The sequence below is a fragment of the Sinocyclocheilus rhinocerous genome, unplaced genomic scaffold, assembly GCF_001515625.1.
Source record: "Sinocyclocheilus rhinocerous isolate Xijiao unplaced genomic scaffold, SAMN03320098_v1.1 scaffold2360, whole genome shotgun sequence".
In the NCBI taxonomy this organism is placed as follows: Eukaryota; Metazoa; Chordata; class Actinopteri; order Cypriniformes; family Cyprinidae; genus Sinocyclocheilus; species Sinocyclocheilus rhinocerous.
This window is the reverse complement of record NW_015630061.1, coordinates 204,960-221,660: the sequence shown is the minus strand read 5'-3', so window position 1 is coordinate 221,660 and position 16,701 is coordinate 204,960. Positions and strand designations below refer to the sequence as shown.

Sequence of the window (16,701 nt, the reverse complement as noted above, 5' to 3'; positions counted from 1 at the left end):
GATGTGAGATTTCATCGTAGCCACCGCTCACGTCCATATTGATAAATTCCAAGTTTTGCGTTGAAACGACTGTACGGCCAATTTTCTGTCATACATTCGTTTCGTAAATGAGGCCCATTGTCATCTGAACAAGTAAGTAACAAGTCTGCCACTTTTGTTCTGACCAACTGAGGAAAAAAGCATTACAATAAATTTCGCTATGGTGATTAAATCTAACGATCAGTTAGCTCATATCACATCAAACTGTGCAAATTATTAATATTGTTATACTTTGTTCTCAAATTGTTAATGTTAACAACATCAGCGTTGTGTGATTATGTGTATATAGTGTGTATTAGCGTGTAGATTTCAATTTCTGTACAGTCTAATCTCTAATTGTCATACCATTCGAATTTCATATTAAGAAATTCTTTTAACCCAAAAAGCAAATTATTATTCCTGGTACAAATCTTGTATAATCCCACGTAGGCTATCTGTAATCAGATGCACATTTAAAACTGGAATATAATTTAATTTCAGTCACATGTGTTTCATAAACATAATCCTTTCTGGATTACAATCCGCCATCAAAATGATACATTGTATTATTCCAGCTGCTGTGAGAAAAGGTTATAAATGATCCTCCAGCTGCAGCATCCTCACACATGATGGCCTACTAGCCGGGACAGCTTCTTTATGTTTACAGACGTGACGTAATGATGCAGCAGCATCGTCGAATTTTCTGCGAATTCCTACCAGTACCACTCCATTTAGAAAACATTATCATAAGCTAACCCTTGTGAATCGGGCTAAAGTAAGGCAATAGTTTTGAACACTGGCTGGTTATGTACTTGCTCAAAAACTGATTTTAACCAAAAAAAAGTTACCAAAAAAAAAAAAGCAAACAAACGGCTGCTTTTATCATGTTTGTTTAGTGATCGCGCTAGTTCCAGTGGTTTATTTCGGATTAGTTTTCTGATAACTTCTCTTTGTTGGTGAAATGATGGGGTTGTGTGACGTTGTTCCAGAGAGTATTGTAAAGGGTGGGTTTTAGTAAAACACGAGGGCGAGTCAAATTAGACAAACTTGGGGGGCTGCATGTCCTAAAAGGTTGAAAACCCCTGATCTAAATGTATGCTACTATGGAAGACCAGTGGTTAATTTTAATAAAACACAAACAGTCAGAATAATTACATTTCACCTTATAAAAATGAGGTAATAAATATTTGAAATGTATTATGATAATTATCAACATCGACTGATATGAAAAAATGTATTGTGATATTTTTTTTGGTCATATCACCTGGCCCTACATGACAAAGATTTCTACTCTGAAGCAGTTCTCCAGTGTGTATGTGTTTAGTCACTTTCTTCTTTCAGACAAATCCAATCTGAGTTATATTTAAAAAAAAAATTCTTGCTCTTCCAAGCTTTATAATGGCATGGGCGGGTGTTATTGTTTAACAGTCCAAAAGTAGTCAAATAATCCATCCATATTAAAACGTGCATCACACGGCCCCGGGGGGTGAATAAAGGCCTCCTGTAGTGAATCGATGCATTTTTGTAAAAAAAAAATAAATCCATATTTAAAACAAATATAAATAAATCTGCTAACTGTTGTATGTGTGTTCACGATAGACTGCCTTTCCGGCGGATGCCGCCGGACTTATGCGTAGTAGTAATGTGAGTCTCGCAAAAACCAACGTTTGTTCACAGGAGCAAAGGAAGCAAAGTTTCCTTATTTTACCAAAGGAAAACCAGTCTCCTCTTGGCTTATATCAAAAAGACATTTTTCTTTACAAATCCTCGTTTTGTGCTTCTAATCCATGACCGGTGTTTTGTTTTGTTCTCTCTCGTCACGCTTCCGCGTTCGTCCAAAATCACCGCCTGCTTGAACTGCGTATACGTCCGACGTCATCCGCTGGACCGGCTTCCACCTACAACGGTCAGCAGAAGTGAGAAAAAGGTGTTTATATCATTTTAAATATGGATATTTTTCTTACAAAAACACATCGATACGATATAAGCCAAGAGGAGACTGGTTTTCCTTTGGTAAATGAAGGAAACTTTTTTTCTTAGGAAATTATATTTAGGGGAAGACCCCAGTTTTGTATTTTGTATTTTTTGTATTTTTATATTTAGGGGCAAATCCCAGTTTTGTTTTGTGTGTTTCAGATTTCATTTTTCAGTTCTAACACAGACTTACTGACAGTCCAAACTCAACTGAAATATGTGTATGTGTAATAGAGTACAATAAGTGGTTTAAAAGACACTTGATGTTTAGTCATACTATCAATTTGATGGCACTGACACTATCAGAGAAGAACTAGAAGAGGAGTGGAATAATAACATTATTGTTTCCTATCAAATTGTCTCTCCCGTTCTGTTTGAAGCACTTATACTCCTGTTTACTCTGAATACAGAAGCCTGATTTGTTCACATTCATGTAGCTGCATGAACAAATGGTGCTTCAGCCCACCAAAAGGGTTTTTGGTGAAATTGTGAAACTCGTGTATTAAATAAATTAAATGCACACAGACTGAAGTAGTTTAAGTCTTTGGTTCTTTAATTGTGATGATTTTGGCTCACATTTAACAAAAACCCACCAAATGAACATACTTTCCAGAAGGCCAACAATTCACTAAAAATGTTTTTTTTATTGGTCTTATGGAGTATTCTAATTTGTTGAGATAGTGAGTTGGTGGGTTTTTGTTAAATGTGAGCCAAAATCATCACAATTAAAAGAATCAAAAACTTAAACTACTTCAGTCTGTGTGCATTGAATTGATTTAATACACGAGTTTCATAATTTGAGTTGAATTACTGAAATAAATGAACTTTTCCACGACATTCTAATTTATTGAGATGCACCTGTAAGTCAGCTCAGAGCGCCATTTAGTCCGAATTTTGGACTCATCAGCTCTTCCCCTGTGGCCATCCAGTGAGCACAAGAGCAATTTCCTAAGAGCTAATTTCTAGCGGTGTTGTTTCATATGTAACGCCACAAGTGTGACTCATGTAGGGAACCCCTGCACGACTCAGACAGGCATGGTGAGTGCGTCGCTTGACTGTGCAGTGCCTATGCTGAGGCTGCGCTCATTGGGACAGACTACTCTCATTGTGAGAGCATGATTCTTGCCCTGCTTCACTCACCTTCTTGCATGAAGGCAGTCCTCCCCACATCTGCTCTCCCATTTCTCCCCTCCCAGGAGCCTTGAAGGAAGAAACAGAGGGGCAACGGGACTGATTTATTGGGCTAGAGAGAACTCGTGTCGGCACAGGTCCCGAGTGCTTCACTCTCCCCACAGCACCTTGATTCGCCAGTGTGTTCTCTGCAGCGAGTGGCTTGATCTCTATTGGCAGATCGGAGGAAGAAGCTGTTGACAAAGACTCCCATGTTGCTGACAGCTTCGAATGCAGAGGAGTGGGCATGTTCCGGAGAGGACCCTGGCACCCTTTCTCCCAAAGAGTCAACACGGGCCAGTGAGCTGATTTGCATCGTGGAGGAACTCGGCTTGGGCTGGTTGAATATGGAAGAGTCCGCCCACAGCTGCTTAGACAAGTGGTACCTGCAAACAGGACACTGTCAATGATTCTCCTGCCAAAGGCTGGCACCATTCTTCTTGGAAGTTCACAACAAACTTAACAGGACGTAACATTTCCCACTCAGGTCAAGCTGCCTTTACAGGATGGCGAGATGCCTCCTCTTATGGGCACAGTGCAATCTGCTCTCAATGAAGGCAGCCCATGTGCCGGGCAGACTGAACCAAGGAAGGGACATATTGTCCCAGGGCAATGTACCTCCAGGAGAATAGAGACTACACCCCCAAGTGGTTCAAAAGATTTGGTCTGTCTTCAGGAGGGCAGAGGTGGACCTCTTCTCCTCAGAAGAAAACTTTCACTGCCCAATATATTTCTTGAAGTAGCGAGATCTGGCCCACAAATGGCCAAGCACTCAACTGTATGCCTTCCCTTCGATTGCCCTGCTCCTTCAGGTCATCAGAAGTTGGTTGCTCAGGCCTCCTGGTGGCCCCACTCTGGAGGAATCAGACATGGTTTCCCGAGTTAATCCAGCTGTTATCGGTAGCTCCTTGGCCAATTCCATTGAGGAAGGACATCCTCTCTTAACTGAGAAACATGATCTGGCATCCCCGGCCCGAGCTGTGCATCCTTCATGTTTGGCCCCTCGACAGGAGTCTTTGCTGCTCTCCGTGTGGGTGACTAACACTATTTTGGAGGCTAGAGCCACTTCTATGAGACACCTCTATGCCCTTAAGTGGTCAGTCTTTTTTGACTGGTGTGCAGCATGGAACAAGGACCCGTCCTCTTGTGACTTGTGTCACATTGCCATATGAAGTCTAGGGTAGGGAAGGTCATGTAACAGAATAAAAATGGTGTTGTGTGTTTGTCATATCATATATATATATGTCCTGGGATGTAACACTTGTCATCCGTGACTTTTCTCCAAGAGCTGCTGGATAAGGAGTGCACCTCTTCCACGCTCAAAAATGTATGTGGCAGTCATCGCGCCGAATCACGATCTCTTGCCTGGCCAGTCAGTCAGCAAAAATGACCTTGTTGTTAAAAGTTCTTGAGGGGAGCTCTGAGACCAAATCCACATCATCCTCATACTGTGCAAGCATGGGATTTATCCACAGTTCTTAGGGCCCTACGAGGCCCTCTCTTTGAACCGATCTAGTCAGCCGACTTTCGGCCCCTGTTGCTTAAGAGTGCCCTTCTTCTGGCTTTAGCGACATTCAAGCGAGTGGGCGATTTACAAGCACTGTCAGTCAGTGCTTCATGCCTTGAGTTTGGGCCTAACAACTGTAAAGTTGTCCTCAAACCAAGACATGGCTGTGTGCCTTAAGTGCTCTCCATTCAGAGCACAAGTCATCACCCTTCTAGCTCTTCCTAACCCAGATGATGAGCAGTTCGGGCTCTCAGAGTATGCATAGAGCACTCTAGCCACTTCCAGCATTCAGAGCAGTTCTTTTTATGCTTCAGAGGCCACTCTAAAGGGCTGCCAGTTACGAAGCAGAGACTGTCCCGCTGGGCATGGTCCAGCAGAGTTTCTATTGGTGACATCTGTGCAGTTGCCGGTTGGTCTTCGAAGTCTACCTTCACCAGGCTTTACAACTTGGACATGCATGCCCTTCAGGCACAGATTTTGACCGCCTAATTTACCTTATCCCCTGTTTAAGTGGAGAAGGTCTTTTTGTATAGATCCCAGCCTGGTGGCTTGGTTATCATAGTTGGCTCATGTTTTTTAGAAGCCCTCATTACGGGGACTCCAGCGCTGGGCTTATAGTACAGCACTATTGGATGCATTCCCCATCAATGTTTTAAACGCAATGGGAGAGACCATTCGATAGGGAACGCTCCGGTTATTAACATAACCTCAGTTCCCTGAGATAAGGGTATGGGTGTTGTGTAGCTTGCAGTGCTATAAGGCTGCATGCGAGTCACTGACTGTCACTTTCAGTCAAAGATTCTAACTAAATGGCACTCTGAGCCAACTTATATAGCAGTCAGCTCCTCCCCTTTTGGCGAGCTGAACTGCCATTTGTTCAGGCTTAAAGGGTTAGTTTACCCAAAAATGCAAATTCTGTCATTAATTACTCATAATTAATTACTCACCCTCATGTCGTTCCACACCCCTAAGACCTTCGTTCATCTTCAGAATGCAAATTAAGATATTTTTGATCAAATCCGATGGCTCAGAGAGGCCTCAATTGACAGCAACGCCACCCAAACTTTCAAGATCCATAAAGGTACTAAAGACGTCTTTAAAACAGTTGACGTGTCTACAGTGGTTCTGCAATAATTTTATGAAGCGACGAGAATACTTTTTGTGTGCAAAAACAAAACAAAAATAATAACTTTATTCAGCAATCTCTTCTCTTCTGTGTCATTATGCTTACGCGTGTAACGCAGTAAGCACAGTGAAAACTTCCGTGTTCTACATCCGAACGCCGGCTCATTATTGGCCAAAGCTGCACATGTGAGCAGTGCAACGCATGCATGTGATGCTGATGCAGGAGCTGTCCAATAATGAGCCGGTTTTCTGATGTAGAACAAGGAAGCGCTGGACATAAACAACGTATGAGAATGACACAGAAGAGAAGAGGTTGTTGAATAAAGTCATTATTTTTGTTTTGCGCACAAAAAGTATTCATGTCGCTTCATAAAATTATTGTAGAACCACTGTAGTCCCGTCGACTATTTTAATAATGTCTTTAGTACCTTTATGGATCTTGAGAGTTTGGGTGCTGATGCTGTCAATGGAGGCCTCTCTGAGCCATTGGATTTGATCAAAAATATCTTAATTTGTTTTCTGAAGATGAACGAAGGCCTTAGGGGTGTGGAACGACATGAGGGTGAGTAATTAATGACAGAATGTTCATTTTTGGGTGAACTAACCCTTTAAGTATTCAGAGGAAACAGGAGTTTCCCCAAAAGCATTTCAAACGCAACGCTCATTCCCTTATCTCAGGGAACTGGGGTTACGTTAGTAACCGGAGCGTTATTTGTAGAGTTGCTTTATTGATTAATAGATTAACTCACTTCATAATTGATCAACTTTATAAAGTTGCTGGACTGAATTGAATCAGCATTTAACTGATTCAAGCTGAATAACAACACTACTGTATTCTTTTGAGCTGATTATTACTGAAATGTTAATCTTTACACAGTTAAATTAAATTAAATCATCTTGATCAGGGGTGCCCAAACTCGGTCCTGGAGGACCGGTGTCCTGCAGAGTTTAGCTCCAACTTGCCTCAACACACCTGCTGGTAAGTTTCTAGTATGCCTATAAGTGCTTGATTAGCTGGTTCAGGTGTGTTTAATTGGGGTTGGAGCTAAACTCTGCAGGACACCGGCCCTCCAGGACCGAGTTTGGGCACCCCTGATCTTGAGTGTCACTCTAAACTGGATTTACCTTCCTAGTTCCTGATTTAAAATCTATGTGTTTTTTTATAGACTCCCTGTTGATAAGTTTTTTATCTTTTACAGTAGGTTCAGCAAAGGGCAGGAGAAAGACTAATAATTGCTGTGGTCAATTGGATTCCTTCACTGCAATCAAATATGCCATTGTGTCCCTTTATATTCTGGTACTGCTCACCATATTTGGCCTCTGCATAGCAGGTAGGCATGTTTTATTTTTCTCTCTTTGTCATTGTCACTTTCTTAAACCCTACACATTTGTTGGACCGGATGCTTTTCCTGATGTTGGTCCAATTTATTTGACATATTTGGCTTTATCCTAATTTTATACTTTATTTAAATTATTATTTATTGTAATCAGACAGACTGGTTCTTTCTTGAATTAAATACACAAAAAATACAATATTTAGACTTATTTGGCTTAAAAAAAAACATGTTCTGTGTATTTTTGGCAATATAATTGAATGAGTTTTGAAATGGAATGTATTTGTGAATTAAATGGATTATAATAGCTCCACTTATAATGTTAGTCAAGATGCTAGTCATCTTAATTACTGTTTTTGTTACTCTACATTTTATATGTCAGTTGCACGCTGTTATTATTAATATTATCACATGTGAAATAGTTAGGGCTGTGAATCTTTGGGTAGACAGCGAATCGATTCGATTCACGATTCATAGGTTTTCGATTCGATTCAAGAACGATTTTTGCAAATTCAGAACGATTCAATTCAATTTGATTCACAATTAAATTTGATTCGATTCGATTAACGATTTGATTATGCATTCTTTAAGTGCACCAAGATTTTAAAAAAGAGCTTTAAAAGTATTATGTATAGGCTAAAATTTTGTCAAGCCAGGGCCGTAGCCATAATTTCAGAAGTGACAGAAATGTCAAATACAATAATTTTGTGTATGTATACTATGTATGTATTATTATTATTATTATTTTTACAAGGAATTATTTTCTTATCTCTTTTAATTTGCTATAAGAAATCAAATACACTGCTGGACAATAATCAATCATTTGTAATCTATAATTTTTTCCTAATGGCAATTTTATGATTGTTTTATATACTACAAACAAGTATTTCAATTTTCTGCACAGAATAAGGTAAAAAAATATATATATACTTTATAGTTTATGTACTGTAATTAATTATATGTGAATTAGCACTGCATCATTCATAAGTTGTATTTATTTATTGTGTTTATTGTCTTAACAATTCAGTTCATTCTGCTTTTTGTACAGTTTAGCTGGAGATATAGCCTGGCACGTCTATGAGTGCGAGATCACTTCTCTTTCAGTGCGAAAACTTCTTTATCTCATTTTCATAAAATAAAATGCTATAGTATTTAACTTTTCCTCTCCATCGGCGAATGATGATTCTGAAAGAAAACGTGCCCGATGTCTGTTTGCTATAGCAACGAACGCTACTTTCATGCATCTGATTATCAGATAAACCTCGCGCTCTTATTTCAAGGTTGTTGTTAATGCTGTGGTTATTTTAACAGTTTTCTTCGTACATTCGGTTCAACGACATTGTTAAAACACAATTATCATTCAATGGAACTCTGCGTATGCTTTAGACACTTACATTTTTGCTCCGTCCATGCAATAAATGCGCAGCCTTCGACTGCTCGGGTAATGTCGTCGATATGACCGAGAGCCATTAAAAAACTACAGAAAAGCAAAACTACTTCACTTTAGCATTACTGGACATGAGTACTAAGGAGAGATCACACATCAGCTGCTCAATGTGTCAGTGAGACGAACGGAGCGCGAGCGCAATCCTGTGACAGTCACAGGTGGTAGATACTGGAGCGCGTGAAGGAGAGATGTGAGAGCACGAACACTGTTCAAGGTCTCCATTAATTCGCTTGTAGTAATTTAATGTGTATATATTTTGAAAGCATGAATCACGATTCGTTTTAAATCAATTACTGTCCGAAACTGTCTGATGCATTGCATCGTCAGGGTTTGTAATCGATGCATCGAGAAAACGAGTGAATCGTTACGCCCCTAGAAATAGTGTTTGAGAAACCGCAAACACACTTGTAACAGTGTGCAGTAACAGTAATGTAACAGTAACATCACTTCTGCATGGGCTGTAAGAAATAGATATAAATATAAATATAAACAATGAAGACAGAGGTGTTATAAACAAAGATGATCAGTGAGATATAAACAATAGAACAATATATATGAAGATAGGACAATATTTTACATTTAGAAAAATACAATATAAAATTCAATGTAATATGTAGTGCAAATACACAGTGTAATGTATGTGTGTGTGTGTGTGTGTGTGTGTGGTGTTGCACTTTCTGTTTCTTAGACAGGTTTATACACCTTAGTGTTTGGGAGTGGAAGGAGGGTTGGAGGAGGATTTATGTATTTGACAGATTGTTTTTTTTAGAAGAAGCTGTTTTTTAAGCGTTAATTCTTTTTGTTTTGAATGATCTGTATCTCTTCCCATAGGGCAGAGGGGAGAACAGGTGATGTCCAGCATGAGTGGGGTCCTTTATAATACAGCTGGCCTTCTTTTGGAGTCAGCCAGTGTAAATGTCTCTGTGGGGAGGTAGTTTTGTGCCGATAACATGCTTTGCAACCTTCACCACCTGCTGCAGGTCCTTCCTGTTCTCCTCAGTGCATCTGGTAAACCGCACTGTAATGCAGTAGGTCAGGAGGCTCTCTATTGATGACCCTTAAAAGTTGGTCAGCAGGTGGTGAGGAAGGTCAGCATGTTTCAACTTCCTGAGGAAGTAGAGTCACTGTTGGGCCTCTCCCACCTGATGGGACAGGTCCAGGTGAGGCCAGCCAAGATCTCAATGCCAAGGAACTTAAAGCTCTCTACCCTCTCTACCACCTTCCCATATATGCAGAGGGCAAAGCGCTCAGTGTGCCTGGATCTACGGAATTCAACTATACCTTGGTACCAAGTTTTTTGGTTTTTGAGATGTTTAAGTCCAGGTGATTGAGGGAACTCCATTCTGTCAATAGCTGAATCTCCTTTAGGCTGTTTCATTATTAGCACTTTTTCACAGAAATTACCAGGAACAATTTGTCCCAGGAACTTTTTTCCCCCAGACCTGTTGCTGTCTGCGTTTCCATCACGGTCTAAAGTACCATGAAGATTAGGCAAATAGTCTGGTGATGTAGAACTGTGTGCGACTGGTAGTTCAGACTTCAGCGTACTTGATAACGTCAGTCAGCTTGCCTTGGCTACTGCAATTTTCCTCACTTTATTTACAATAAGACGAAATATGAAATAAAACACCACTGCCACTTTTCATTTTAAGAATCGGAATCAGAATGAGCTTTATTGCCAGGTATGTTTACACATACGAGGAATTTGTTTTCGTGACAGAAGCTTCCACAGTGTAACAGAATGACAGTGACAGAACAAAAAAACACAGATAATAAAAAAAAATAATAATAATAAATAAATAAATACAACTGCGGAGCACGCCACGGAGGCAGCCATCAGCGTCGGCACCATCGCAAAATGCAAAAATTCATTTAAACATAGGCTATTAATAGCTGCGGAAAAATAGTTCAGGGAATGTACATACATTACAATGAAACTAAACCACTACAGAGACATCAGAGCCAGCAGCAAATGTCATAAGGACTAGCCAAGTTTAGGCTGCTCTCAGCGGGAAACATGAGCACTGAGCGCCCGCTGATCGCCTGGAGCTCACGTCTCCTAAATCAGCGAAGCACATTTTCAAATAGGCCTTGTCTTTATAAATAAACCACAGATTTGAGTTTTAAACAACTACAATCTTGCCTGAAATACTTTTAAAACTACATTTAATGACACAATAACAGTAATATTTAAAAAAATTATGCAAATAAAAGGTGGTTGAAATACTGCTGCGTGAACTCAACCAATCAGTATGTTCACAGAAGCAAAGCAGCAGATGTTATAAATAAAAACAGTTAACAATGTTATTGAATCTGATCTGTGGCGGAACGGAAACCTGTCGCCACGTGATTGTTTACATTGTGGACAAATCAGAACAAACGGATAATTAGGGACAAACTATTTAAGGAGGGTTATGACTTGGTTCACTCTTCTAGGGAAGTAAGAAGCTTGAAAGAGAGTTTTCTGGGGCCTAAGTCTGTATTCCGTCTTGGTTCATGGAATGTACGGACCATGTATGAGACATCCAAAACAGCACAAGTTATCAGAGAAATGGACAGATATAATCTGGACATACTGGGTATAAGTGAGAGCAGATGGACTGGCTCAGGTCGCAAGGTAACAAGTGAGGGCTCAACCATCCTTTTTTCAAGATAGATGCCTTCCATAATAGTTGCCTTAGAAGATCTGTAATATATACTGGCCAAATATCATCTCCAATACCAATCTGTACAAAAAGACAAGATCAAATACCATATCTCAGGAGATCAAAATATGCTGATTAAGATGGCTTGGTCATGTACTTAGGATGCCCTGTGAAAGGATACCTAAAGTGGCTTTGCGTTGGACACCACCAGGCAAACGCAACAGGCCAAGAACAGCATGGCGACGTACAGTGGAGACAGAGGTGGAAGAAATGGGGCTCTCGTGGGGGAGAAGCACAGTACAAAGCCCAGGACAGACCCAGATGGAGAGAGTTAGTTGTGGCCTTATGTCCCACGTGGGATGAAGAGGTTTAAGATGACCTGGTTCATGCATGACGGAAGTGCGTGAAATCTCGCTGCTGCAGAGATGTGATGAGGTGGGAGTAGCGCGTGCTACGGTGCGAAAAGTGAGTCTGTTTGGAAGTAGGAGAGTGAGGTGAAGGACGCAAACAGTTGACTGAAGGGAGGATAATGCCATATTACCCTGGATAATATGCCCTGGATAATATTGCCCTGGATAATGCCATATTACCGGTCTTCTAGTCCATGCTGTGAACGAAGCTCTTGTTGTCCACGGATAATATGCCCTGGAGATGCGCGCCCTGGATAATGCCATATTACCGGTCTTCTAGTCTGTGCTGTGAACGAAGCTCTTGTTGTCCACCTGTACTCCTAATGCTCCAAGCTGAAGACCAGCTGCACATGGTACAAGCACAACGCATACACTACACAAACGCCATGTACTCTTTCTAAAAATGCTGACGCACACACATTACACACACACACACACACACACACGCTATGCACGTTATAGAAACAAACCAGTTACACATAGGCATACATTTGTTGTTTTTTGTTGTTTTTTTTAATCTTTGTTAATGTGTAAAATGTTGAAAAGGGAAACTGAGTTGTAAATTCTAATAGTTATGGGTTTGCTAAGTTATGTGCTAAGTTATTCTCTTTTCTCATGTTGGGGTGTAGGGAGGGGCTCCATTGTGTCTGAAACTTAAGGTTTCATGGAAGCGAAATTGGCATTGAGAAAACGGCACTGCATCAACCTTACTCAAGCCGGGTTTCTGAACTTATTATTATTATTATTTATTTTTTTTCCCCCCTGAGTTTATATGGTGTGGTTAACTGAAATGTAAAACTGACTCAACGTGTCTTGATTATATTAGATCATTTTAGTTGTATTTGACCCATGGTTTTGTGGTTTAATAAATATGCATATGCAATGTATTGTACGTTTAATTTGATTCATTTCCACTTCAAGATCTTCATATGTACTTTGGTGGTTTTAATGAGTTATCTGGAGTTTATTTATTGACAGGTTTAAAATCCTGTCTGGCGCCCAAACAAAAGTATTGATAAAGAGTTTTTTTTTTACTCTCAGGGCCAGCACTGTTACAGAATTGGCGCCCAAACAGGGACATGAACAAAAATTAAGCAGACACCTTAAGTAAGTGACATTAAAAGAAGTGATAGTCTGTTATTTTGAAGTCTGAGGGGAGTGAATCAAATTGAGCTTTGTAAATTTAACCTGTGAATTTAATTTAAAGTGTGGACAATATTTTTTCTTTCTGTGATCTGCACTGTTTTGATCTGCCAAACGAACTGTGAATCTGGGAATTGGTATGAACTTTTGAACTGTGCCTACTGTGAATGTGAACTCTCCAGTTAAAATTGTGCAACCGAGTTTCAATGCCTACAAAAATGCTTCAAAGTGGTTTAATGTGTATGTTGTGCATTTGTAAATTGAACTGCTAAATTTGAGGGTGATTTACCACTTGTTTGATTTGCCCAAGTTTATAATTTTTTTTGGCCCAGTTTGTTATTTTGACCCTAAAAAACAAAAGACACCAAGACCCTTTACTATTTACTGATTTTCATTTTTCATTTTACATACTGACATTCTGATATGGCCACTACTACACCTTCCCCATCAACATTTGTAGAGATGGAAGTACCTATAGTACCTGAAGTGGAAACTCCCAGCTGGCAGCCACCAGTCCCTATCATCTCACATGCATATACCCCCAATTACAATCAAACATCGCAACCTGGAACACAAGTGCAGTTTGTGTCATCCATTCTGTCTGGCAGCACTCCAGTGCAAAACCTCACCTGGGATCCGAATGTAAATTCCATGCAGATTTGTACCACCCCTGAGTCGTCCTCATCTGTGGGACAACAGGAGTTATCACGTGAGTTACAAACACCTGGCAAAGGAAACCAACAACTGATCAAACAAGTACAGGGAGACTTGGACACGTTAAAGCAATTTATCCAGCAACAGGAGACCACAGTTTCCGAACTCACCCAAGAGGTAAAAGATAAGTTTGTTCAACATTCAACTCAAATGTCAACTGCAATAGCTAAAATTCAGGGAGACTTGGACACGTTAAAGCAATTTATCCAGCAACAGGAGACCACAGTTTCCGAACTCACCCAAGAGGTAAAAGATAAGTTTGTTCAACATTCAACTCAAATGTCAACTGCAGTAGCTAAAATGGAGGACAATCAGAAACAGTTATTCAAGTGTATTGCTGATAACCAACAAAAGATGGAGACAGAGATGGATCAATGGACTAAAGCCACAAAACGTTTGATCACAGAGGAATTGAACAAAGGTGAGGCTACTGTTGTGTCTGAAGTGTGTTTCCTTATCCAACAGTTTCAAGCAGAAGTTCAACAGGATCTTAAAGTCACTTTTCAGAGTCAGAAAGACAGTCAAGAGCATCTCACAACAGAGTTTCATCAATGCAAAACCCAAATGGATGACTTGTGCAGTAACACTCAAAAGTTTAATTTAGACCTGTCTAAAGATCTTCAAACAACGATAAAAGAGTTGACGACTTCACAACCACAGCCAGTGACTTCGTCTTCCGTCAGTGTGCAAGCCTCATTAAGCCCAGTACCTACTACTACTGATATACCCCCTACCATAACCAAAAGTGAGCATCTAAGACTCACCTTTCCCACATTTGGAAAACCAACTGATGATACAGACCCATTGAACTATCTGACTCGATGTCAAGATTTTCTGGCATTGCATCCTTTAGCAGATGCGGATCTTTTAGCTACATTCCGCACAGTCCTGTATGGAACCGCCTGTGACTGTGGAAGTTGCACGTACCTCTGTATTCACCTGGACTGAATTTGAGGCTGTTTTTCTCTCTGCATTTCTCTCGGAGGACTACGAAGATGAGTTGGCGGAAAGGGTGAGAATAAGAACTCAAGGAGAGAATGAACCCATTAGAGACTTCGCTTTTTGCTATAGAGCTTTGTGCAAGAGATGGAAATCAAACTTGACTGAAAGTGAGACAGTAAAGATGATTATGAAAAACATTAAACCTCACCTTGCCAGTCAGCTCCGCAGCAGAGTATTCACTGTAGAGGAGTTGGTGAAGCTAGGACATCAATTGGAGAAGGACTATGAGCAGCAACAACGGTATGAAAGTAGTTTACATCATAAACAGCGATCTGTGACACCACAAGCACTTGTAAACCGGAGCTTGTAAACAGGAGCCAGTTACTCCCTCCTGCATGAGAGTTTGTGGAAGGAATTTTTCCTACCAGAAAGTCTTCAACCATGGACTTCCGGACCCCTCTACTTGGCAAATGGTCAAGCTGAAGTTGCCCTGGGATGGATCAACCTTTTGATAACACTGCATGATCAGAGTTTTCCAACACGTGCAGTAGTACTCACCTCAACGTCTTTGACCTATTCAGCGGTCTTAGGCCTGGATTTTATTTTCCTGAGTGGAATTCAACTTAATATTGCTGAAGGAAAATATTTCTTTAAGAGTGTTCCTGGAACTGAATACTATTTCCAACCAGGACTTGCTAGTATTCCTGCAAGCAGAACACATTATTCTCTGAACTCATCAAGCACCAAGCAATTAACAAGATCTCAACAGAATCTGACACTTCTAAGTGTCAAGAGAAATTGTTTCCACACTGGCTGAGGATCAAGTTTTGACTGACAAATGGTCAAAGAAGCTAACTTACCGCTCAACGAAGACAACCAGCTACTACAGATCATTGAATCCCACCCCACTGTATGCACTCGTCGGCCAGGACAAACTAATGTTCTGGAACATTGTCTGTACATCCATCAGCAAGTTCCCATTAAACAGCGTCCATATGTACTCTCACCAATCAAGCAAACCATAGTTAAAGTGCAAATTCAAGACATATTGAATGCTGGTATTATTGAACCTTCACATTCTGCATGGGCATCACCAGTCGTCCTAGTACCTAAAAAGGACGGAAGTCTCAGGTTCTGTGTTGACTATCGGAAAGTCAATGCTATCACTGAAAGTGATGCTTATTCACTACCAAACATCACAGAAATTCTTGAGTTCCTCTCTGGTGCAACAATATTCTCAACTTTGGATCTCAATAGTGGGTTTTGGCAAGTCCCGATGGAACCGGCAAGCAAACAGAAGACCACTTTCATTACGTCAGGTGGGATATACCAATTTAATGTTATGCCTTTTGGACTTAAAAATGCACCAGCAACTTTCCAAAGACTCATGGAAATTGTCTTAATGGAATTGCTTGGAGTCATATGTTTTGTCTACATTGACGATAACATTATTTATTCTCCCATGAGGGAACAACACTTTACGCACATTCAGACCATCTTGCAAAAGTTGCAATCAGCTGGTTTAACTCTGAACCTAAAAAAGTGCAAACTCTGTCTTCGTGAGATTTCCCTCCTGGGTCACGTTGTCAGCAGTCAAGGTAGTAGGCAAAGTAGAGGCCATTCATGCTTATACAGTCCTGAAAAATCTGAAGGAAGTCCAACGATTCCTGGGATTAGCCGGATGGTATCATGATTCGTGCCAAATTTCTCTCAGATCGCTGAACCGCTCAATGCTCTGAAGAAGAAAAACAAGTCATTTCAGTGGACGCATCTATGTCAACAAGCCTTCGATCACTTGAAAGCTTGTCTTTCATCACCACCAGTTCTGGGGCATCCACAGTTGCAGTTGCCATTCACTGTATATACAGATGCAAGTGACACCGGATTAGGCGCTGTCCTGACTCAACGAAAAGAACAAGGCAGTGAACAGGTGATTGCTTATGCCAGTCGTAGCTTGAACAAAGCAGAAATAAATTACTCAACTACAGAGAAAGAGTGTCTTGCCGTAGTGTGGGCTCTTGAGAAGTGGCAACACTATCTGGAACATCGACTGTTCACCGTCATCACAGATCATTCTTCTCTGCAGTGGGTAATGAATTCCAACAAAACGACCAGTAGACTCATTCGATGGGCACTTCGACTACAAAGATTTGATTTTGTGTTGGAATATCGGAAGGGAATGTTGAATGTTGCCCCTGATGCTCTTTCTCGAGTACATCACTTACCTGACTGTAATACGTACACTAGAAAGAAAGAGTATTTATTGTTCCCA

At 40.5% G+C, this 16,701-nt stretch overlaps 1 protein-coding gene across 1 annotated transcript in view; it reads left to right on the top strand.

Annotated features, from left to right (window-relative positions):
* The window catches only part of scara5 (scavenger receptor class A, member 5 (putative)), a 103,925-nt gene that overhangs the window by 25,262 nt on the left and 61,962 nt on the right, over nt 1–16,701 (top strand). The window contains exon 3 of the mRNA XM_016552165.1: nt 6,994–7,125. Within this exon, the coding sequence (XP_016407651.1) occupies nt 6,994–7,125 (132 nt within the window). The remainder of the gene's footprint in view (nt 1–6,993; nt 7,126–16,701) is intronic.